This window comes from Condylura cristata, unplaced genomic scaffold (genome assembly GCF_000260355.1).
Source record: "Condylura cristata isolate star-nosed mole 26May11 unplaced genomic scaffold, ConCri1.0 scaffold00032, whole genome shotgun sequence".
In the NCBI taxonomy this organism is placed as follows: Eukaryota; Metazoa; Chordata; class Mammalia; order Eulipotyphla; family Talpidae; genus Condylura; species Condylura cristata.
In genome coordinates, this window is record NW_004567133.1 from 8,157,169 (window position 1) to 8,181,987 (window position 24,819).

The 24,819-nt window shown below is 46.6% G+C and overlaps 1 protein-coding gene across 2 annotated transcripts in view; it reads right to left on the reverse strand.

The window, feature by feature from the left end:
* Positions 1–24,819, reverse strand: part of PRKCB (protein kinase C, beta) — a 281,444-nt gene that overhangs the window by 46,078 nt on the left and 210,547 nt on the right. For both annotated transcript variants that reach the window (XM_004692061.2, XM_004692060.2), the window contains exon 10: positions 6,312–6,485. In XM_004692061.2, the coding sequence (XP_004692118.1) occupies positions 6,312–6,485 (174 nt within the window). The remainder of the gene's footprint in view (positions 1–6,311; positions 6,486–24,819) is intronic.

Genomic DNA, 24,819 nt, shown 5'->3' on the forward strand with positions numbered 1-24,819 from the left:
TCTTTAAAAAAAAAAGTGCATATGTTCAATTGAAAAGAAAACATTTAAAATAGCTATTTTGCTAAGGAGACTTAACGGCCTGTGCCCACTAGCAGTTGGGAAATTGCATGAATGTACTGGGCTGACAATTGTCCCTGGGAAAACTGCAGAAGGACCCGAGGAAACGTAACCCTCTCTGTGCCTCTGAACAAGGTGCTCTCCAGCCCGGCTCTCATAATGCAAGTAGCCTCCGTTTATGCACTTGGTACCTCATCTCTCCTAATCCTCACTCATAATGCCCACTATCAAGACGATGAAACCAACATTCAGAGCTTTTAAGTAACTTCCTGGAGGCCATACAGCTAGCAATCACAGACCCAGACTGCTTTGATTGAGGAGTTCATGCTCATTTCGGTGCTTCTAGAACAACCCACCTAAACCCCATCCTTCTCCTCCATCACCACTCACTGAAAGGAGCAACTTGCCCAAAAATTCAGCCCCCTTTTAACGGCTTTCACATTTCTTTGGGTATTAGCTTTTGCCACCCTGTGGCACATTAGACACTTTCTACAATCAAACCTTGTTTATTATAGACATTTCTGAAATAATATGAATTCAAAGGAAGATAGGATTTGGGGGTGTGGAGCAGTGGGTAGGACAGGCACAGACTCCTCCCCAGGTCAAGCCAATGTTCTGATTTATCTGTGTCTCTTCCTGATTTTTTTTTCCACGTGCAGATTCCATTTTCCACATCTACAACTGTCTATTACATGGGATTTAATAGCCTATGTTTTCTGTTAACACTGCGCCACGCAAAATATTTTTAAGGATTTTTGAATCTAATTGTCTAAGAATATTTCTGATGCAACTTTGCCTTTCTAAACGCGCTGTTAAAAATTAAATCTGCATCATCTGAAGAATGACCCAAGCTGTTTTGCTATCCCTCTTTTATCTACTAGGACTACCTGAAGACTTTTTTAAAAATTCTATCCAGGATTTTTAATCTGCAAAATTCTAAACATCACGTTTGCAGCATGGTATACTAGATTTGTCTTTTTTTTTTTTTTTTAAGGTAGCTGATTCATAAGGAAATTCTGGGTCACAAAATAGAAAATGACAATCCACTCGGGCCATCCTGGGCTCCTGGCTGCTCCTCAAACATGCTGGGTATGTTCCCGCACCGAGCTTTCCACACACTCTTCTGCTGTCTAGAAAACTCTGCCCCCAGATAGCTACGCACTCAGCTTCCTCACCTGCTCTGGTCTCTGCTCAAATGTCACCCCTATCTGAAAGATCTTCCTTGATCACCCCTTCAAAATAAGCATCTCTCGGTTCCAATCCATTCCTTTCTCGCCCCTTGATTTTTGGTCACTAACTTTTGTTATGTTGCTCCCACTAGAATGAAAATCCCGAAGAATCAGGGACTTCATCTCATCTGTTCCCTGAGATGCCCCTCTCGGTGAGGCAGCTGGGTTCTGACACATGTATTTTAACAGAATCAATAAGCGTTAGGACTCTCTGTAGGTTGGAGTAATGAGCTAACTTTTGGGGGCCCTGCCAATTTAGCCCTACTCCCTTCCCCTCAGGGGCACCTCTGGGGGTCGAGGGATCAGGAGTTCTAGGTCAGTGCAAGCTGGGTGGTCACCTTCATGAGCCTTCCCTAAGGAGGGGTGTCGCCTTCCAAGTCACCTCCACAATGGTTTGCCTCATATACATGCAATTCTTCCTAAATTATTAAGATCACTTCCAGTCCTGCAGCATCTAGTGTGGTAAGCAGGCGACTCTTTCACGGGCTAAGCACCTGAAGGGGATTAAGACTATTTCCTCTCCCTGAGGTTGCATCAGGCAAAATGTGGACTGTAATTCTTAGCATTCAGGTGATGATCGTCTGTGATCATGCAAGTGACAACTGTTTAGAAATTAGAGACAGAAGCTGGAGTAAGGCAGAGGAGGGCTTCCAGAACTCGAGGTTCTGGAGTTCCTGCAGGGTGAAGCCCGCTCTGCCAGGTAGCAACAGTGCGACGATAACTGAATTACTTAACATCTCTGAATGCCATGGTCCTTATCTGTCTCATCGGCGAGAGTGAGCGTGCTTATCCAGGAGTGGTGCTGGGGAGGGGGGGGGCAAATTAAGAGCATCCCCTGGTCCTGACACCGTGCCTGACACCTGCTCAAGCGTCTCTCGCCACCGAGACCATTTATGGTACGAGATCACATAAGGTACTAGCAAAGCCTTGGGCTCTAAGGTGGGTGGGTGGTGATGCCAACCTGGGAGGAGGGAAACTGCAGAACATCCCCAACCTTCAGCCTTTTCACCTACAAAGGGGGATGAGGGTTCATTCCTTCTGTTGCCAGATATCTGTACGGCTAGCATGGAGCAAAGTTTTGGAAGGTCCACACGATGGAAACTGCACAGAGGGAAGAGCTGGCTCTGTTCCAGAGATGGGGGAGTGAAGGGAGGGAGCACTCGGGCCTTCCCTGAGCAGGTGAGGGGTGAGCAATGCTGGGTGAAAGCTCAGGACCCTGCAGAGCTGGGACACAGGCTGGCTGCTGAGGAACACACCAGGGAGGTCAGGCCCATCAGCAGTGGGGCGATTCCCACTCAACACACACAAAAGAGCTCAGTGCGTAGCATTGAAATGGAAAAGCCTCCTGGAACCAGGTCCTGCCCTGAAATGTGTGAAATGGGGGTCCAAAGACAGTCACGCAGTTTAACATAATCAGCCCCATGTTTTACATACACCAGGTGTAACTGGAAGTCTTTGAAATAATCACCTATCAAATTAAAATATAAGTGGTTACCCAAGAAATATCTTACATGGAGACAGTCATTAAATGAGTGTGTGCAGCTGAGGAGAGACTGAGTGGTGTCTGCTCGTCCCCAGAAGGCACCTTGCTGGCAGTGAGCCTGTCTCCCCAAGTCAAGTGCCACTTTGATATTTCAGGTTCTAAGCTCCTACCCCCTGCCCACCCAACTCCAACACCCCCCCCCCACACACACAATACAGTCCCTGGAGACAGAACAAGCAATGGGTCCCATCCCGGCCCTGCAGAACAGCGAGACTTGCCAGTGTGGGGCCTTCATCCCCACACAAGTTTCAGACCTACAGCCCTCACCCATTCCACACTCTCTCCGCCCTTCACTGCTCTCGTCTGGCATGTGAGGCTCCTTGCGGGAAGCCAGAACACAGCACCATTTCCACCTCAAGCTAGCCCTACTGTCTGATTCCAGAAATCACATCAACATATAAGGGAGGAGAGTGGCTCAATATGAAAAGCAATGATCACAAATTCACCTTGCCTTGTCATTTTTTCAAGCAGTAAATTACAAATGAAGGTATTCTACCATAATGAATACTAGTCACCAATGACTAATTGCCTGAAATCTTAACACATCCAACTGAAACAGAAAAGTGCTGCTCCAAGTCAGTCCAGCTCCTTGAGAACAAGACTTCCTTGCAGGTCTAACCTTGTCAATTAACCAAAAACTGTCCTCCCTCAGCGGTGAGCGAATCTGGGACCACCAGTGGACAAAGCCACAGGGGTGGGAATAAGGGGTACAGAGGTTTAAGAGTCTGTCTCTGTTATCCCTTGAGTACCTTTAGGATTCCCGTCAGATTCAGCGACCTGGACGAGTGAGGTCCCTCTTCCTCATTTTTGACAAATCCCCATATAATGTGCATTACCACTCACTGAAGACTTTTCTTTCTATGGCTATCTGGTTACTCAAAACTTATATTTATGCAGAAAACTTCAGTCACCATAGGAATCTCATAATGAACCAATTCATGAAGACTGTTCTATAAAGGGAAAGAGCCAAGCATTAGCTTGCCTTTCTGCTATGAACTGTCCCACCAAGGAGCCAGACCACAGATGAAGGGAGACCTCTCTTTATAAAAAATAAGTAAATAAAGGGCCCTCCCTGGTGGCGCAGCGGGTTAAACCACAGCACTGAGAATCTAAAAGCCGCTTCCGCATGAGTTGATTCCCGCCTGCCCCGGAGGAGACCACATGGCGTGGCAGACCTCTCCTGACCCGCCCGCTGCTCCCCTCAGCAGTGTACTTCGTTGATCTGCCTGTTCTGTTCCCCACTCTGTCTCTGGTGAAGCCTCTCACCGCCCCTGAGCCTCTGGCCTGTACCCCAGTTCTGTATGCACAAATAAATAAATCTTTAAAAAAAAAATAAGTAAATAAAATAAAACATTAAAAAAAGAAACAATTTCTCCAAGACAATAAAACAACAACAAAAAGCATTGCAAGTAAAAAATGAAAAAGAGATGACAGAATTAGGATATGACCATTTTACCATCTTAATGAATTAATGGACCCAGCACGAAGTGTTAGTGCTTGGCAACATCAAGGAAGAGAGTGAGTGGACAGACTGTACCTTCAATGAAAGCTCACCCCCCCCTCCTAGGGTCTTGCCTAATCTGCTGGAGCCTCTAGGCCCAGCTAGCAATTTGCATAAGAAAAGGACCGAGGACACATGTGGAGATGCCCAAGATGGCAATCAGGAAAATACAGACCGTGCAAATGAGTTCCGAGTCAAATAGTCCAGGATCTTCAGGAAGAAATCAGATTGGGAGGGGAGAGGAGGAAATCACCATATTCAAACACTCACAGACATCAAATGTATACAAGGGAGAAGATCAAAGTATGGTAGTGGGGCCTCCCTGGTGACCGAGGGGTTAAGTCTCAGCGCTCTCAGAGCCTGAGTTCCATCCCTGCCCAGGGAGCTGACCCACATGGCACAGCAGACCTCTCCTGTCTCCCCGCTGCTCCCCTCAGCAATGTACTTCAGTCCGCCTGTTCTGCTCCCCACTCTGTCTCTGGGGAATGCTCTTACCTCCACCCCCCACCCCACACACCTCTGGCTAACCCCTGCTCTTCTAAATAAACAGATTAAACAGGGTAGTGACAAGACAGTGGTGACCCATGAAGAGGTCAATGCCACTGGAATTAGGCTGAGTTTAGAATGCAGAGAAGCTTCTAAGACCTGCATGGTGGCCTGAGGAATGTAACCTTGTAAGAAGTCATTACTACGACAGCAATTTTGCATGTCTTTTCGTATTTGTTTTTTAAATATCTCTGTCAAATTTAAGAACTAAAAAGACTTACAGTGTTGTCATAATGGAAGAAACCTGTAAAAAAAAAAATTATGAGCAGAAGCCAAGTCCAGAACCAGAAGCCCGGTCCTCTCTCTTTGTTGAGATGTAATAGGCTTGCTAGCAACAAATGCTACTGCTCTCTCCTGCGTGCTCAGAAGAACTTAATGAGAACAGAAAGGGGAAAGTAATTTAAAATCTACACCCCCCCCCCCCAGAATCAGCCTTAATAACTCCCAGGTCTGTTTCATGGTCCTTACCTGGACAAACACTATTCCAGCTCTTGATCCTGTCTGCAGTAGCAGAAAGGCCACTCTGAGAAGCCCCTAACACTCGACAGACCCCCAAATAGGGCTGGCGAACTCTGGTTCTGCAAAGATGGCTATAAACATTTGCCTAAAATGTTCACTTCCTTACTGACCTGTTAGGTAAGGAATATTGTCTAGGATTTACAGAACCTGGCTCCAGCAGAAAATCTTTTTTTTTCCCACCCCAACTCAGACACCATTCTGGCTAATCAGGTGCAATCTTCGGACCATTCACCAGTCTGAGTGCATGCTGCCACCGCGCCTCTCGCATGTTCTGTCACCATTTCCTGTGCAGTGAGATCATAAATGTTCCCCAAACAGGATGTAGCTTACTTGATTCTATCCCCAGCACTTGGCGAAGACCAAGGCGATGCTAAATGTCTGTGCAGTGAATAATCAATAACCAATAGGCAGTGAGCATCTTCCAGGTACTGAGCACAGGTTCAAGTGCTTCTCCTGTAAACTCATTTCCTTCTTGCAACAACTGCAGGATGTGGCTATGACTGCCCTTTTTTTTTTTTTTAAGATTTATTCATTTGTGCATACAGAACTGGGATAGAGGCCAGAGGTGCAGGGGCGGTGAGAGGATTCACCAGAGACAGAGTGGGGAGCAGAACAGGCAGATCTACAAAGTGCACTGCTGAGGGGAGCAGCGGGGGGACACAGGAGAGGTCTGCCGCGCCATGTGGGTCACCTCCCTGGCCGGGGATCGAATGCATACTGAAGCTGCTATGGCTAGCTTTGTAGTGCTGTGCTTTAACTGTTGTGCCACCAGGGAGCACCCCGTCCATCCATTTTACAGATGAGAAACCTGAGGCCCTCGCCAGATCCCTCAGCCAGGGGTCTTCTTTCTACCGAGATTGGAGAAGGAAAGTAGACAAAACCCTGGCAGGGAACAGCCGGTGCCCCGAATAGTTACCATGGTCTGGAAGCAGGAGTGCAGCTGGGTGAGGAACGGTGGCTTCCCGGGCAGGGCCAGCACGCGCTTCTCCACCATGGTGCACTCCACGTCATCATCCTGGATTACCACATCCTTCTTCAGGATCTTCACTGCATAGAGCTCATCTGTGCCCTTTCGCTCTGAGAGCATGACCTAGAAAAACAGACAAGCACGTGACGGTAGGTGGAAGGCCCCAGGGAGTCTCAGCGGCTGGTAGTGCTCACCCGAATCCACACCCTCTGCTGCAATCTCAGATGATGCTTTCCACAGACCTCCCACGTTGCAAGGCTGCACCCCATCATAGAGAATGGTTCCCAGATTGATGACCAAGAAGTGATCCTTTTGGGAACATGTACCAATGCTCAACTTCTGCCTTGGGCAACACCATACTGATAAAGAAGCAGAGTCGTGGAGCAGCTACATAAAGCAGGATGCTGTTCAGGGCAAGATCCGGGCCTTTTTATTGATAACCCAGACATACAGCGTCAGTCATGTGGGGAAGCAGAAAAGGAGAGGGGGAAGTAGAAGCCGCCGGGGAAGGGTGGAGCTGCACTTCTCATCTGCTGATCACTTGGTATCATAGCTCAAGCCCTGACTCTCCAGTCAGGATTCCAGTCTTATCAATAAGGTGTTCCACTGATCAGTTTCTGGAGTCCTTCGTTATACAACAGTCAACGCTCCCTCCCCCACACCCTCCCCCCCAAGTGGTTCCTGGTCATAACTTGTGATATGTAACTCGGGAATAAGTTTATGCTTCTATCATCAGCCCCCAGGGAATTCCCACTCATACCTCACGATACACAGAGCGATCTAGCTACCCAGAGCGATCCAGCTTTGTGCTCTTATTTGATGTGAAAGTCACCTCGTAGGGTTGGGCTCCTATGATCGGCCAGTTCTGACTTTGCTTTAGGAATACAGAACTGTAGTAACAAAATGGAGGCTGGCTAGGCAGCGTAGGATTAGCAGACCCACACCCAACCAACAAGGCCGTAATGTAAGCCTTGAGGGCAGGTTTCTGTGCCTGTTTGGTCCATTGGTGTAATCCCAGAGCCTGGAAACTGCCCGCACATATTACAAGTTCAAGAAATAGCGGCTGACTGAGGGAATGAGTGAATGCCTGCTCACACAGAATTGGGGGAAATTGTTATCTGGGATCCACTCAGAGCCTTCCCAGCACTGAGGACGTGGTAATCACCAAGCAGATGTTTTCTCTGACCCGCTCTCCACAGAGGAAGACAGACCTCGGGTTTCACCGCAGGGACGACTAGTGCTGTGTTTGACCATGTTGTCCTGAGGTCTCCTTGCTGTGAGCAGTCAGGGCAAGTGAATCAGGACACACCATTATTTCCACCAGTTACAACAAGGCCAGAGTGAACAAAGACCACAGGGACCAGGCTCAAGAAACCTCTCTAGAAGCACAGAGGAGGACGCCCTGCACAAGGGGGCGAAGAAGCACTCGGCCCGAAGTACACACGACACACACACTGAGGTCTGCTGAATGGTGCCAAACACCACCATGTTTTTGACCTCATCAACGTGGCCGTGAATAGCTTTCGTGGATTATTTCTCACCACTTTACACAGGGCTCCGGGAGTGGTACAAGCAAGAGCCCCACTTCCCTGAGGCTCCGGGAGGTGCGGAAGCTGTCACCACCACACCGGTTAGGGCCAGCACCGGGATCTGAACTCAGGTCCAGCTGACGCCTTCAGCTCTGCCTTGAAATGCTCTACTGCCAAGCGTCCTGTTCCCTTGCTTTGTGTTGGTCTCGGTGCTTGGTGAAGCACAACTATTTTTTAAAGGCCTGAATGGAGAAAGGGCAACGAAACAGAATTTATTTTGTTTTCCAAATGTATAAGCTTTCCCAGTCTTATCTGGGACGTGGCCAGCTGGTTCAGTTCATCCACTCACTCTCTCACTCACTCAGTAGACATTCACTAGGTTGTGCCAGGCCCTGAGTCAGGTATGGCGGGAGGCAGAAAGACAAGGTCGTTGCCCTCATTATTTATGACAGCATACATAATGACAACGCGGGCCCTCCCTGGTGGCGCAACGGGTTAGGACATGGCACTGCAAGCTGGCTGCAGCTGCTTCAGTGCGAGTTCGATCCCTGCCCCAGAGGGCGCAGCAGACCTCTCCTGACCCGCCCGCTGCTCCCCTCAGCAGTGTACTTCGTCCATCTGCCTGTTCTGCTCCCCGCTCTGTGTCTGGTGAAGCCTCTCACCACCCCTGCACCTTTGGCCTGTACCCCAGTTCTGTGTGCATAAATAAATATATCTTTAAAAAAATAATGACAATGCCCTTTACAAGCAAACCTCTGACACAGAAGTGCACGTGTTTCCCTGGGGGGTGCATATGATTTGATGGGTCAGAAAAGGTGCTCCGGAGAAGTGGCCGCTAAGCTGGGACTGAAGCAGCAGCTGGGCCAGTGAGGCAGAGATGGGGGTGGCACGTTCAGGCCACAGGGAAGAGCACTGTGCTCCCTTAGAATCAGTTACCGGGTACCTGGCTTCACTCATCTTAGCCTACAAGTCCTGTAGGAAGTGAGCACTCAAGCTCTAGAAGTCGAAATTCCAGATCCTCCTCCCGGCCCTCTGAGAGGCAGCAAACACTGGTCTCTGCAGAATCTGAGGATCCAGAGACCAGAACAGCATCAGCCAGTAGGCGGGAAGGAGGCTGGTTGGGGACAGAGCGGGGTAACCCCCCAGCTTCCTCCTCGCACCACCTCTAGCTCAGGTTGCGCCTGTGTAGGTGCTGCTGGCCACATCTCACACTGAGGGGACCAGGACGTAGAGAAGTGGCTCGTCCAAAGTCCCTCCACTCAGAAGTGACACTGCCCAGACTCCCAGGTCCTAAATCCTCTAACCCGAGCACCAGCTGACTCGCTGAGCCCTAAGCTCCACAAGTTCCCCTGTCAGGCTGCACTGTCTGCTAACTGCCTTGGGGGCTTGGGGGTGGGGTGGGGGAGTGTCACATTCAGCTCCAGATCCCACCCTGTTTCTCCTCTTCCTACCCAACCGCCCAGTTGAGGTTTGGGATCCTGCAGGTGACAGTCACTTCCTGTCTCCATTTCTCATAGAGCCACTAACAAACCACTCATTTAATTGGTGAGATGAGCATGGTCACGCAGTCTCGATTCCGGTTCATCTATCCACAAGCTTTGTGGGGATCCTGTGTGTGGCAGGGTGCTGCAGTGGTGACGCCTTCACACAGGACTGGCAGGCCCCTGCTTCCAGCATGCAGGGGTCCGACGAGGTCTTACTTCCTCTACACGCAAAGCGTTGGTAAAGGAGAGAAAGATGGCAGAAAGATAGCCACCCTGGCCTTGGTGATCGCCAGGTTCAAACTGTTCCTTTAAGGGGAAAGGAACTTTTATTAACTGTCTCATGAGTTTCTGCAGTTGCTACCAACACGGAGGGCGTGGGCTGCTGGTTCAGCTGTCCCTCCCTCTCCAGGGAAGGAGTCCAAACAGACTGAAAGGATGTGCTGGAGTGATGTTCTTATCAAATTCCAAGCCACATCTGTTACCAGGCATCTTCTGGGAGAGATGTGACAAATGGCGGCACTCGAGTGACAGCAGATAAAATGGAAGAAAGTAGCCTGGGGGCTCCCGGCTAGCAAGTTTGTTATGATGAACTTTACTGGTGAAACAAATGGCAAAAGGCATCTAAAACTGGGCCCCTGGCAATGCAGCGTCCTGGTGAGGGCACAGATTTCAGAAACAGAAGACCTGGCACGGTGCCCCAGCTCCACATACTAGCCACAGGACCTGGGGAGATGTGCTAAGCTCACTCAACCTGCCTAGAAGCTTCCCTGCCCTTCCACTCTGTCCCAGTTGTGTGTTCATCTCCCTTGACCTGGACTCCTTGCAGGGGACCTCCCTGACCCCACTGCTCAAGCTGTAGCCCCCCGTCAATTACGCATTCCCTTCCTCTCCTTAGTTTTCTTGCACAGCATTTATCTCACCTGGCATTTTTTTTTAAAAGATTTATTTGTGCACACAGAACTGGGGTACAGGCCAGAGGTCCAGGGGCAGCAAGAGGCTTCACCAGAGACAAAGTGGGGAGCAGAACAGGGAGATTGACGAAGTACACTGCTGAGGGGAGCAGCGGGCGGGTCAGAAGAGGTCTGCCGCGCCATGTGGGTCACCTCCGGGGCAGGTGGGAATCGAACTCATGCGGAAGTGGCTTTAGCTTCTTAGTGCTGTGGTTTAACCCGCTGGGTCACCAGGGAGGGCCCCTCCCCTGGCATTTTTAACCTCTACTTGGTTATTTTCTTCCCTCACTAGAATGTATCTCTAGTGAACTTGCTCACTGCCAGATTCCCAACATGTACCCAGCATGTAGAAGACACTCAATATTTGTCAGATAAATGAATGAAAAGATCTGAGTGAAGAAAGTCACTAATGCCTTTATACTGCTAAAGATCTTCAGTTGCTTAGGTGTCAGCATTGTTTCATTTATATAAGGCTCTTTCCAATCCAATCACAAAGAATTTGAGGCTGCAATCAAGATCATATTACAAAAAGGAGATTTTATGAATGCAAATTCTACTTCAATAAAGGCCCTTTAAATGATCACACATCATGCAGTAAATGTGTGTGTTCACCCTCTTCTCTCTCTCTCTCTTCCTCTCCTCCTTGGAGGCCAAAACAACGAGAGATTCACAAAGCGTAACAAAAATCCATATTTCCTATAATGAAAGTAATTTCTGAGATGGAAATAAACTTACCCTGGGACTTAGGTCTAAAACTGAACACGCAGTGCTATGGCGGGCGATGTTCTTAATAACATCCCTACAACAGGGTCAGAAAGGGAGATGGGGGAGCGGGAGGGGAGAGCAGCTCCCCGCACTGTCTGAGCCTGCAAGCCTGGCTAACACAAAGGGCTTGGGAAAAGATTCCAATTTGATGAACTCAGATGGAGGAGAGAGGGGAAGACAGAGAGGCAGAGAAGGGGAGGGAGTGGGGAAGAGGGCGAGAGATGTAGGGGGCCTTAGGCCCCCAAGCACTAATTTGGGAGGAGAGGATCTGCAGGGCGCAGTGAGCTGAGGGAGGCAGGCACCGGGGAGGCACAAGACACGAGTGAAAACCTGTGTGTGCACTGCAGTCTCCAGGGGGGCCGGGGCCCCAGGCCCCACTCCCCTCCCCTCCTCCACCGTCAACACTAGGGAGCAGGCTTTGGACTAGGCTGGGTCAGGTCTGGCTCTCCAGTGCTATGAGGCCGGTACCCCCTCTGCTTTAGGATTCGCCTCTGAGCACTCCCTGCTCTCTCAGGTGTTCTCCTGCCGGGTTCCTCACCCCCAGCCCTTCTGAAGACCTGCAGAGTCCACTTCAGATGAGCTCAACTGGAAGTTTCAAGGCAAACACCACCTCCTCCCTTCCCCTAGCCTCTCCTTGGGTTCGCCTTGTCTGCTTGTTTCCTCAGGCTGCCCATTAGAATTCCCTGCGGAGCTTTTAGTAGCTGGTGCTTGGGCCACGCTCCAGACCAATTAAATCAGAATCTTCTAAATATTTGGGGACTTCTTGTGCCAGGCCTGGCCTCCCCTGGGGGGTAGGAGGGGGAAGGGAGCTGGCCAGAGGCCACCAGGCTGGTGTGGTGATCAGGGCCCGAAGCACTGGGCTAACACCCCTGCCTGCTTCTCCAAGGGCACCCACACAGAGTAGGATTTTGAAATAAATTTGGCTGGGTTACAAAATGAAGGTTAGCTCGAACAGCCTCATCTTTGCCACAAATGGCAGGCAGCCTGACAAACTCTTAATGTAAGAATGTCGTCATGACACCAACAAAGTCTGATGGGCTAGAGAGAAGTTTCTATCAGATCAGAATTGTGAAATCATAGTAGGTGCAAGTTCAGGATTCGTGAGTTCCAAGCCTGACTCTATCATGCACTTGCTGTGTGATGCCAGGTAAGTTACTCTGCCTCTCTGAGCCTCAGCTCCCTCATCCACCAAAAGGACATAATGAGAGCCCCTCCCTTCCAAGGCTATTGAGAGAGGAAGTGACATAATGTAGGTAAAGTTCAGTGCCCAGCACAGAGCAAGCCATATTGTTGAAGTGAAAGCATAATTATGGAGAACAAGAGGGATGTCCCAGCTCTTTCTGTGGGTGTAGTGTGCTTCTCTCCCACTTCTCCAGATTGCAGAAAGAAAAAGGCAGAAAACGAGCCACAGCAACAGGCCAAAATGTCCGTGACATCTATGTCCCAGGAGATCCTTCTACAGAGTGCAGAGAGCAAGGGTGTGCTGTCCAGCTTCAGAGGTGGGGCCGGTCATGGTTCTCTTGGAGAGGCTGTGAGGACCCTACTGCAGGGGCTATGTGCTCAGTAGCCAGGACATCGCACTCAGTGGCCAGGACAATCCCTGCAAGCCTCCCGAGAAGGGGCCACAGACCCTGGGTTCCAAGGTCTCACACTCACTTTCCTGGCACACAGATCTGCCAAAGACCCCTGCAGAGAGGGCTGGGGATGAGAAGCTGAGGGCCGTAAGCAACCCAGTTTAATAATGGGGTCCTTGAGAACTGGAACCCAGGAACAGGGCAGAACCACACCAACCCAGCCTTATAGCCCGCTGGCTATGGGGCTGAAAGGCAGGAAGTGCATCAGCTCACAGGGTGGTGATGAGAACCAAATGATATGAGGCGTGAGCTTAACGCGTGGACAGAAGACAGCACACATGTGTGTGTACCTGAACACAAGGGTGCACATGTGACGGACTGCAGGAGTCTCTCAAGTCCCCTCCATCCCACACGCCACCCCGAAGTCTCTCATTTTGAGTCTCCAAAGTGATTTTTTATCATTTGAAGTTTGGGTCACATTTTCTTAGCATCTATTCCCACATGTGGGTGTGTTTCGTTTTGTAGTTGAGGGCGATGACACTCATCGGATGGATATGGACTTGCGTGGTTTTGGGGAACCCAATGCATTTACCACCAACAGCAAACTGGAAGTGAACAGTCTGAACATGATTTCTGGCTTCTACACTTGTTTGGGAATTGGCAACAGGATAGACTTGCTAATCGAAGGAGTACTTGCAGAAATATTGAAAAGTGATACAGTGGGGAAAAGACGGTAATTGGGAGCTAATAGCGTGAATCGAGATAGGAGTGAATCATTTTGCGGATACGATCGGCTGGACCAAAATAAGAGCAGTGATATTCGGCATGCAGATCCACTCAGATGATACAACTTGGTTATTTCATGATTTATTATGTAAGGTTTTCTGCCTTTAAAATAAAATCTCTTTATATGGTTGCATACTGTATGATTCCAACTATATGACATTCTGAAAAAGGCAAAACCATGGAGACAGTAAAAAGATCAGTGTTGCTAAGGGTAAGGGGGAGGGAAAGATGAACAGGCAGAGCACAGAGGGTTTTGAGGGCTGTGAACATCTATACGATACTATAATGGTGCACAAGCATCATTATAGATATTAGTCCAAACCCATAAAATGGAGAACACCAAGAGGGAGCCCTGGGTGGACTCCAGATGATAATGATGTGTCTATGTAGCTTCATCGATGGACGTGAAGGTCTCACTCAACAGGGAATGTTACTAATGGGGAAGGCATGAATCTGCGATGATAAACTGAGCTTTCAGACCACATGTCAGGTCGACAAGCTTTAAGTCTTTTACATCGATGTTGGCACAGACCATCACATGGGCATGAGGAAAGAAATTTAGAATGGGGACTTGTTATTGTTAAGCAAATGCCACTCCACCCAGGAAGCAATGACTCAGAGTGGCAGGTGACAGGGAGAGGGCTGAGAACAAAGAAGGTTTCAAGGTGAAACCCAGCCCCTGAGTTTTAGATGAAGATGCTGAGTTGGGCTTAATAAGAAGTGTTTGAATTTTTGATTGGCCGGTAATAAGAAAAGCAAAAGAACCATTTCAAAACTTTGGGTCATATCATTTCTAATTACTGACACCAGTAGAATCAATAGGATAGAATTGATAGGTATTAATTTAAGTTATAGGAGCAGTTCTTTCGGAACGAAAATCAATGTTGGTGACAGGTGTGCTAAGTCAATCTTCTTTGAACCATATGCTACATTTGACAATGCTTGATGGGTAAAAGCTTTTTTTTTTTTTTTTTTTTTTGCTGTTTTTAGATAGCACCCAGGTAAACAAACCTATAATTGGTACATTTTACCAAAAAAAAAAAAAAAAAGCAATGCGACCCTTAAAGGCCTGTCACTCATTCAACAATTAGATGGCACCAAGGAAACCTGTCTCTAGAACCTGATCTGTTCTGTGCACACAAATCCCCTCTGTTGGTGTTATAGACCAGTAGAGAATGGGCTTTCTTGCAGTAGAGAATGCACCATGTCAAATGTAGCAGAGGCTGTGTGGCCTAGTGGTTATGCACCTGGGCGCCAGGTTCCCTGGGCTTGAGCCTATGTCCACTGCTCCACAGGTCACTCATCATTCTGAGTCTCATTTACTCATCTGAAAAATGGATATAAAACCAGCCCCCAAGGTCACGGGGAGGACTAAATAAAGCAATGACAGAAAACACTGAGACAAGTCCTCAACGTCTAAAATAACTGATCAATCTCTACAGAGAGTGAGATCAATACAGGATGTGAAACTGCAGTGGGTGGGGAGCGAGGGGCTGAAATGAAAGTACAGACCAGTGCCAGGGCCTGGCCACGGTGGTAACCTGCAGAACACACAGGTGTATCTCTCCAATTCTTAGTCTATGAACTCCCCTAACACAGCCTCAACCAAACCTCAATTAAGTTGTTTGTGTTAACAGATGAACTGAAAATACATGAAACATCACAAAACCATGACAACTGGCCGCTCATCCCTCCTGGACAAACAGATTCACAGAAGGGGGGAAAGTAACTTTGCCAAGCCAGGAACAAATGCAGCATGCTAACCTCTTCCTACAGCATCCTAGCCCCTTTGCCAGAAAAGGGGGCTGTTTTCTTGAGGATGTGAATCTCCCGTCCTCAGCTTCTGAGTTTCCTGAGTCCACTTCACTTTGCTAACCCCATGTGATTGGTTTACGAGCAGAGAGCTTTGCGGGTGTCCATATTCATACCGCTAAAATATTTACCACGGGTGTTGGATGACTACAACCCACAAACTCCCACTATTATGTTTATTGTAGAACGAATTATGATTGATGTTGTTAGTAACCAGGGATTCATCTTAACAGGACTGTGAGTTTCTGAAACAGCACATAAAGATTTGCTGGAGATGAATGTGCAGGGGAAGGCAGAGGTGATGACAACACAATAATTGGACCAGGGGCTGTGACTGATCACCTGGGACATGGTGTCCATGTTAATAGGCGCTCTCCGGCCCTTCAAGAAAAGGACTCGATTTAACTTTGTCTTCCTTCCCCAAAGAGTCAGGCAATGTGGTCAAGACTCAAAAGAAACTGTCACTTTGGCCCTGGACCAGCCAAGACAGTTGCTTCCTTCCTTCTCTGAGACCAAATGCCCACAGCACCTGTGCCTTTCAGAGTCTGTGTCTGTCCTCCCCTGATGGAAGTGTTGGAAAAGGCGCCGCCCTCCCACCCTGGTCAGAGCTAACTGGGTCATAGGTTCCCAGAGCCAGAGTGGCCCTTAAGATTCTCTCTCCTGGTATTTCAGGATTCTAGGGTATCTTAGATCTGAGAGATCTAGGATGTTAAGAAGTAACATACGGTTGAGAGAGTTGGTACTGATGCCTATCAACAGAGGGGCACTTCAGCAAGAATCAGGGATGGCAGGCTGGGGGAACCCCAACATGGAGGTAATGGCTGTGGTTCTGGGGAGTTTCCTCATTCTAGCTGCCCTCTTCCCCATGGCTGCTGTAAGACACACAGAAGCATCTGACACAAGCTATGCAACGTCCATCGTCTGACAGATTCCGGGTGGATCGGGATATGCTCTGAAAAATCAGACTGTCCACTGCTAACTTATGTTATGACCTCCCTTTTTTGTATAAACATAATATCAAAATATTCTGAGCAACATTCAGTTTACAACTGGATTGACTTAGCTGCAAAAGGCAGCTGCTGGTTCAGGCAAGCTGCCCCAGGGTGAGAAATTCCTCTGTCTCCTGAGACAAAAGCCAAGCCCCAGGAGCAATAAGACCCCAGGACATAAAAAACTCCTGGGAAGCTTCCATGGTTTCTTTGAATAAAAATAAACTTTAGATAAGGCTCCCAGGGCATAATGGACAAATTTTAACCTTGACTACACAGGTGTTGTTTGATATACAACTGTATAACGTTCTCTTAATTTACTCCTTTTTAAAACAAGCACTAACTACTCTCTGCTAGCCTTAAATCAGCCATTAGCTTTTCCTTGGACAATCACTGCTAACACTGCTAACACAATTTATTACTACCCCAAGACCCTTAACAACCTTTTGCTAACAAGCTCACCCTTTTCCAGACCCCTCTTCCTTTAATGATAAGTAGACAGCTATATATATGATAACTGTCACAAAAATGTATAATTTAGCATACCATAAATTGTAAACAGAAGAATGTTTTTTCCCTTTATCCTTGAGAATGTTTTATGGTGGTATCTCATTAACTTACCCTATGCATTATTACAATTAACTACTTGCTACACAGTGTAAATAAAGACCTGCTGAAGGAAAAGCAGGAAGACTTGTACCCTATCCTGACTCCTCACATCCATTCCCCTCTCCCCTTTTTGGAATATCCGCTCACCGAAGCCTTCCCATCTTAGGGTCCTGCCTGTGTTGCCTCGAGACACCCCAAAGGTTGGAGCTGGTCTCCGACAAGCATCCAAGTTGTTGTAAAAAATAAATGTCCCCACTGCAGTCATGGGGCAGAAAAATATAAAACACCATTTCCAAGTATTTCCATTTCTTTGATAGAATTAATTTTGCTGGGGAAAATGGCCCTTCTAGTGTCTTGTTCTGGAATTTGCTATCTTCGGAGGTGTGCATGTAGGGGTTACAGGAAAGCAAAAGTCACTTCATTGAGGAGAAGCCTAGAAGAATCAGGGAGGTGCAAGGGCCTCCCAACGCTGTGGGAAGATGAGTTGGCAGAAATACGCAGCACTCAGAATTGCATATGAAATATGGGGGCTGGGCGGAGGTGCCAAAATCATGGAAGAACCAGCGAGAAGGCAGGAATCCAAGAGCAGACAGCAAATGTCAAAAGGTTCCATAGAAGAGGATTAAGGAACAGGTAGCAACGACTCTGAGCTATCTGTGAATCATACGATAAAGGAACTCACCATATGGTGCCGGAAGATAGCAGAACAGGTCGAAGTGCCTTTGTCTGCAGGTTACATAACCACAGCTAATGTATGTGCGCACATGTGTGCGTGTGAATACACACCACTAATGAGATTAAAATTAGGATACACTCCCACAACAGAAGCTCGGAGACTTTAGAAAAAGCCTTGGTTACTGGTTTGAACTAAGCTGCTGTTTCATCTCTTCCTGCTGTAACTCAGCACTGCGCTGGGTCGAGCAGAAGATGCTGTCTCTGGAGTCTGACTCTCCAGTTCTTCTCTTGTGCTCCCACCCAAACATTTGCTGGCTAAGCACCTCATTGGGTATTGGGGAGACAAGTCAGGAGGTGACTCAGAGATGTGCTCTGGGTGCCCATCCTGATGCCCAGGGCCAGCGCTATCCAGCACATGAGGCACAGGGTTTAAGAAAGCATTTAATTTCTTTCAAAATCGCAAGAAAAAATAAATTTAGGTGAGAGAAAAAAATTATATATAATAGAGACATATTTGTCTTTATCCCAATGTAGTCACGAGATAAAATTCTTCACTTTTCCTTCATGGTGGAAGGAGGAACCCACAAATGTGGTGCAGTTCTGTAGCAGCCTCGAAACTGCTGTTCCAAGAAAGACAGACTGGCAATTGTGGAGATGAGTGGACCCGTAAGAGAGCAGAGAGGGAGAGTGTACATCAAAACCTGGCACTACCTCCTGCCAGCTCTGTGATCTTGGGGAAGTCACACAGCCTCTTTGACTTACAGCTTCCATAGAGGAATAATAGGGTTAATATCAGTAATTACTTTGTAAGGCTATGGGAAGAATCATTATGATGTAATACATGTAAATCCACAGGGTGGTCTTGGGCAATCAGTATGAGCACCATAAAAATTGGAGGCAATGGGGACGGATGGAACAGAACTGGGGGAGGGGATGGGAATGGGTGAGAGGGTGGGTGAGGGTCAGAGGAAATGGAGCCAGCTGGGGAGATAGAGCACACAGGCAGCAGCCTCCAAGACCTGAAGGATCCCATCAGGCTTAGGAGGGGAGAACAGCAGAGGTGAAAGGAGTGAAGCACATTCTCAAGGGTACTTTCAGGAGTCCTGCTGATGACGGGTATTTGCATTGATAGGTGTGGACTGAAGAGGGAAGCTAGAGCTTTCCATCACTATGGGCATGTGGTCAGTCTAACGGCAGCAGATGGGAGTAAAAATAAAGCATACAAACTCATGCAGAGGGAGAAGAAGAGCAGGGGGAATGAGACGGAGAATGTATAACCTCCTAGAACATGTTTGTAAAGTACAGGTAACCCTGTTGTATTAGAAACACACTGCATGAGTTAAGGGTCAAGCAAAGTCACACCTATCTAAATCAAACTTGGCCTGTAAAGTACCGCTTACTAGGTGTGTGAGGGCCTATTATTTAACTTTCTGTATTTTATTTCCTCACCTGTAAAATGGTGACTACAGTAGATAAATTAGAGCGTAATTGTCAGTCAACACTTCCGAAGCCCTTACAGCAAAACCTTGCACATCGCAAGGACTCAAAATGTTATATGGCTTCGTCATATCTAGAATATATGTTCCATGAGAACAGGTATTTATATTTTTGTTTACAATCATTTAGATGAGTGCTTGCCATATAGCAGATGCTCAATAAATACTTCTTGAATGAATGAATCCTTACTTGTGCTTATTATTATAAAAGTGATGAGTCTTCTGTGACATGGTGTATATATCCTGATGTGAGCACTACTTTTCCTCATACCTACCCTCTGCTGTCATAGGCAGCCATGAAGCTGGTGCTCAGAACTGGAGAGCTAGGAGTTAGGCGATCACTGATAACTTGGGAGACAGGTGTTTCAAATGCTGAGGCCCGTTGTCATGGTGCAAAGGGCTGCAGTGAGGGCAGGTAAGGAGTAAGAGAAGACAACAAGTCTCAAAAGAGCAGTTTGATTTTCAGAATAGATGCAATGAGTAAAGGACAGAGAATGGAGGGTCAAGATCACAGGGAAGATTTTTTAAGGATATAGAAAATGTTGAGGATGCTCCTGATCTAAAGGAATGATCACGGGGGTAGCAAAGATCAGTCTTTCTGTAGCTTCCAGATATGCTCCAGAAATGTAGGAAAATTCCCCAAGTTCTTAGAAATTCAATGGTAACTGAAGAGCCAAATTATCACGTGAGTGTAAGCTTTTAAGACAGTTTTACCCAAAATGTGCCATTTGCACCATTAATAGAAAACGGACAAATTATTTTACTTTTAATAAATTATCTAAATTATATTAAAACAAGCAGGTAATTGGTATGCTAATCCTGTGATTTCACATATATTATTGATAATTAAACTCACTGAAAAAAAAACACTTAGTGACACTCAGGTACTAAATGTCACCAATCTCTTGGACATTATTCTGGGAAAGTCAAGTACTATAAGAGAAGGCTCAATGGTTTTGTCTCCTCTTAGCTTTTGAGTTTAGATCATCTTAGATGCCAATAAAGCAGTAGTCCTGGATGGAACTTCAAAACTAGACACCCAGTTTTGAAGGACTTTTCACTTTTTTCATTTATTTTCAAAAGCTGCTGACTTCTTCCTACTTGATTTATTTCTGGCTTATGCTATGCTTCAGGAAAAGCAGCACTAACACCTGGTATGTTCCATGATTTGAACATAAGGAAATGTCATTGAGAAGAAGAGTTTGAATTTTGTGTTTGTGGGGCATGAAAAATTTGGAGTTCCAAAGGGAAAAGTCAGAAGGAATTTTGAATCTGCAGGAAAAAAATTCCAGTCAGGGTTGAAAAGTAGGGATTGCAGTTGAGACCACAAGATTTTCACCACAATCGTCCTCCCAGCCTCCCTTGCACTGAGGTGTGGCCATGTGACTCGTGTCTCTGATAGTGTGTAGGCAGGAGTGATGGGTGCCACTTCTAAACGAAGGCTCTTAAGAAGCAGCTTGTTCCTCCTCCGTATTCTCTTCCCCTCTCCACCTTCTGAATATAGACAAAAACAAGGTCTTAGGGATTAATGGAGCCATATAAGAAGGAAGGAATGCAGGTCCCTTAATCACCACGTGGAGGGAGTGAGCGAGGCCAGGAACACCCATCTTGGACTGTTACATGAATGACAATCAAATGTCTATTGTTTATCCATTTGGGAGTTTATTTTCTTTTCACAGCAGTTGAATCCACTGCAATTAATAAATGGGTGTGGGTGTCCTGGCTGCCACACAGATCAACCAAACCTGACTGAGGGCTGGGGTCAGTGCCAGGAAGAGAAGATTTCCTGAGAGCTTCCTTTACTCCTCCCTCTCTGCATAGTTAACTGGCCCTGTCAAGAGCTCTCAGGAGCCACTTCTCAGGGAGCCTTCCCTGGCTTCAGCAGAGACAACCTCACTCCTGCAGGCACTCACAGCTCATCCCTAACATCCAGGCTGCTTTTTGCATCTGCCAGAGCAATCTTCTGATTAACATTTACACCCCCACTGGGTTTTAAATTATTCATTTGTCAAAGCTCATAGAACGATACACTTGTTTGTGCATTTTTTAGATGTAAATTTTTACTTTATCATTATCAAAAACAAATATTGAACCCTAGTTAAATGACATACACGCTGAATAAAGTGTACCAGTGTCTGCAACTTACTTTGAAATACATTTTAAAAATGGAGTGACAGATAGATGGGGACAGATAGGTGGCTCTGATATGTGATAAAAGCAAAACCTACCTAGATGTTAATTCTCAAATCTAGATACTGGGTATTATGGATGTTCATTGTATAATTCTTTCAACTTCTCTGCATTTAACATTTTTTCCATAATAAATGTTAGGGGGAAAATTCAATGAATGCCAGGACTGTGATAACGTTGCATAAAAAGACCCTCCCTGGTGGCACAATGAGTTAGAGCGCAGCACTGCAAGCTAGCCACAGCCACTTCAGTGAGGAGTTCAATCCCCAGCCCTGGAGGTGACCCACATGGCATGACAGACCTTTCCTGTCTCACCGACTGCTCCCCTCAGCAGTGGACTTATCGATTTGCCTTTCTGCTCCCCACTCTGTCTCTGGTGAGTCCTCTCACTGCCCCTGCACCTCTGGACTGTACCCCAGTTCTGTATGCATAAATAAATAAATCTTTAAAAATAAATAAATAAATTGCATAGGGAGAATTATTCTATGTGAATATTATATATTACTCATCATAATGTTCTGTGATGTTCTGCTTCTATTACTACTTGAAATTATATCATGGACATCTTTCTGATGATAAACAGATAAATAGATGAGAGAAGAGTGCCCATTCTGTTGAATGTTATCTAATTTTCAAACTGCTGGTGATCACTTGGGCTATTTTCGTTTTTTTTCTATTACTGACCATTTCCCATGATCGTCCACAGAGACCTTTTGTGCTGTTGGCTTTATGGGGTGCTGTGCCCGTTTAGAGCAACATCCAGATTGCACCTTCTTTTCCCTCACACCTTCCCCTGTTTGCACAGCACACTCCAGAAGCAACAGTAGGCAGTATGAAAGAATAAGAAACTCTCCATTCAAACTTCCTAGCATCGTTTTTAAAAAAGACTTGGATCATACCAATCACTGGCACAATAGGAAGTCCCAGGAGGTCAGCAATATTGGCACTGATTAAATATTTAATAGTTGTGGCAGCACTTTAGGGTGAGAGGAGACAAGTTTGTGATGCAGAGACTTGTGTTTGTGCGGTATCTCTCCTTCATCATGTACCCACTGTCCCTGATGGCCTACCAGGTCCACCTGTATCACTGAGCTGGACATTGATGCCAGTTATCATCCAACCACCACTGAGGTTCAATTCCTGAAAAGGGTAGTGGTTGGCAAAGCTTCGAGAAATCATAGAAAACAGAGTGAGGGATAGAACTATAAAAAGAAACACTAAACAAATCAATAAATGGTCCATTTAAATGCTCTGCAACAAAAGTTCTAGAAGGCTTCCATCTCCAGGCAAACACACTCACCTGTTCAGGAAACAAACAAGCCCTTCAGTCTGTTCTTTTTAAAGTTTGTGAAACAGAGCTCAATGGCCTTCACACTTAACTTTTCTCCCTTGTTTCATTTTCACAGGTCTCAGCAAAATGCCTATGTCACTCCTTAGTCGCGGTAGGAGTTAGTACAGCACCTAACAGCATGTTTTCTAGGCCAGATGGGATACAGTGAACTCGGGGGAAGGGAAGTGTGAACAGAGTAACCCCAAAGGTCCATCTTTTTTTCTTTGCAAGAGGGGAACAGCTGGGCTCCTCTGTTTACGAGGAGTGAACTGCACACCCCCCCGAGACTGTAAGAGGACACAGGAAAGCACCCAGGTACAAAACCACGACACGACAGTTTAAAGCCATGGCTGGCAAAACTAGAGTAATAAAGGATTACTATGTGTTTCAAAGGATCACAGAAATTTTTGTTATTCTAGTTTCCTTTCACTACACACTGTTGTTTTCATCTGTGATGGATCTGATGCCACACCCCCAGCCTGAAACAGAATCTCCATTATTACAAGGGTTTCCACGGAAACAGATGATCTACTCTCTCTCATGTTTTCAGGGTTCCCTAATGACCCATTCTCCCAGCTCTCCACCCACCCCCCAATTCCACCAAACCCTTTCCATAAGGCCTTCCAAATGCCCATCCCTCGAGCTTCTATTACTAAGGGATTCAAAAGGTACAGAATTATGTGTATACAATGGAAACTTTTGAGTTAACAAGCGTAAGAATAAAAATGCATATTTATATTTGCTGAATTAGCATAGAGAAGCTGCAAAGATGCAAATGAGGTGAGCGAAGTGTTTACTGATGGAGAGCAGCAGCAAGGAGGGACAGAATGGGATGGACCTGGACAGGAGCAAGACTTCTCAACATTTACCCTTTTGATATCATTTTAATCACGAACCACATGAGTACATTGCTTATATTAAAAATACAATTTTATTTTGTAAAACTCCCAACAGCCTCTGCTTATTAGAACCTGCTCTTCCTTTGGGCCACACACTTCCTTGTCACAAGGAGATGCCCATCTTTGGAATCTATTGCTAGTTCTAGCATCCAATGTCTTGACCTCACCCGTTTTATTTTATCCCTTGGCCTCTAAGCTCTTTCTTTCCACACAGGTTAGGACCCTCTTCCTGCCCTGACTTCCCTCTCAATTCCAGATGTCAGCTTGACTCACTTGTTCTGTTTCCTTGTATGAAGCACCTGCTTAGAAGCAGACTCCATTGGACCTGGGAAGAGGGATGCCTGCTGGTGAGAGCTCAATAAAGTGGAAGACAATGAGTAGCTTGAGCAGTCAGGGAAGGCTTCTCAGAGAGGGTGACATCTAGATTGAGATGGGAATTACAAGGAAGAGCCAATGTCACATAAGCTCTCAGGGAGAAAGGTTTGTATGTTTAAAAAATAAATCAAGAAGCTGCCACAGTGGTCCACGCACAGAGGATGATGGGGAAAGATGAAGCTGTCAAACAGAGAACAAGGGTTGGGTTACGAAGAGTGATGGAAGCCTAGGACATAGGCTAGAATTCACTCTGATGTCACGGGATATCACTGGAGGGTTCCGGCAGGGGAGTGTTTGACCTAGTATAAGTTTTTTAAAATAACAATGGTTGCCAAATGGAAATGTATTGACAGGTAACAAGAGAGGAGCCAGCAGGAACTTCTGCAACAGTCCCCTGGTAGAGGTGGATTAGACAAAGGCTGCGTGAGTGAAGATGTGGAGAAGTCAGTAAATCCTTGACATGCTTTGGGGAGAATCTGTCAGGATTCACCCATGGGTTATACATGACAGAGGAAGGGAGAGGGTGAGGAGAGAGCAGTGATAACTCCCAGATTCTTGGTGAAAGTTACAAAGACAGGGAAGAAATTTATATTTTTTTGCACACCTGAGTTCACTGTATGAGATTTATATGAGACATATTTGTGGCACACGAAGGAATTAAGAGACACCAAACAACACTAAACAAGGCAGGAATACTTATAACACAATCTCAACTTCAGTAAAGCAGCGTCTCCTGGTATCTATAAAAGCATTCAGGATCATGCTACGAGTCCCAGGGTCATCCTTCAACTGTGCTGCTGTTTGAAAGGAACCATTTCCACTCTTGGCTGCAAGCGTGATCTTTCCAAAAGGCAAATGTGTTTTACTTCTCTGCTTAAAAACTTTCCATGGCTCTCCACTGCAATGTGAATGAAATCCAAACTCCTCCACACAACTCACTGGGTTTTGCATAATCAGGCTTCTACCTAGCCCTGAAATCTATAACCTGCTATCT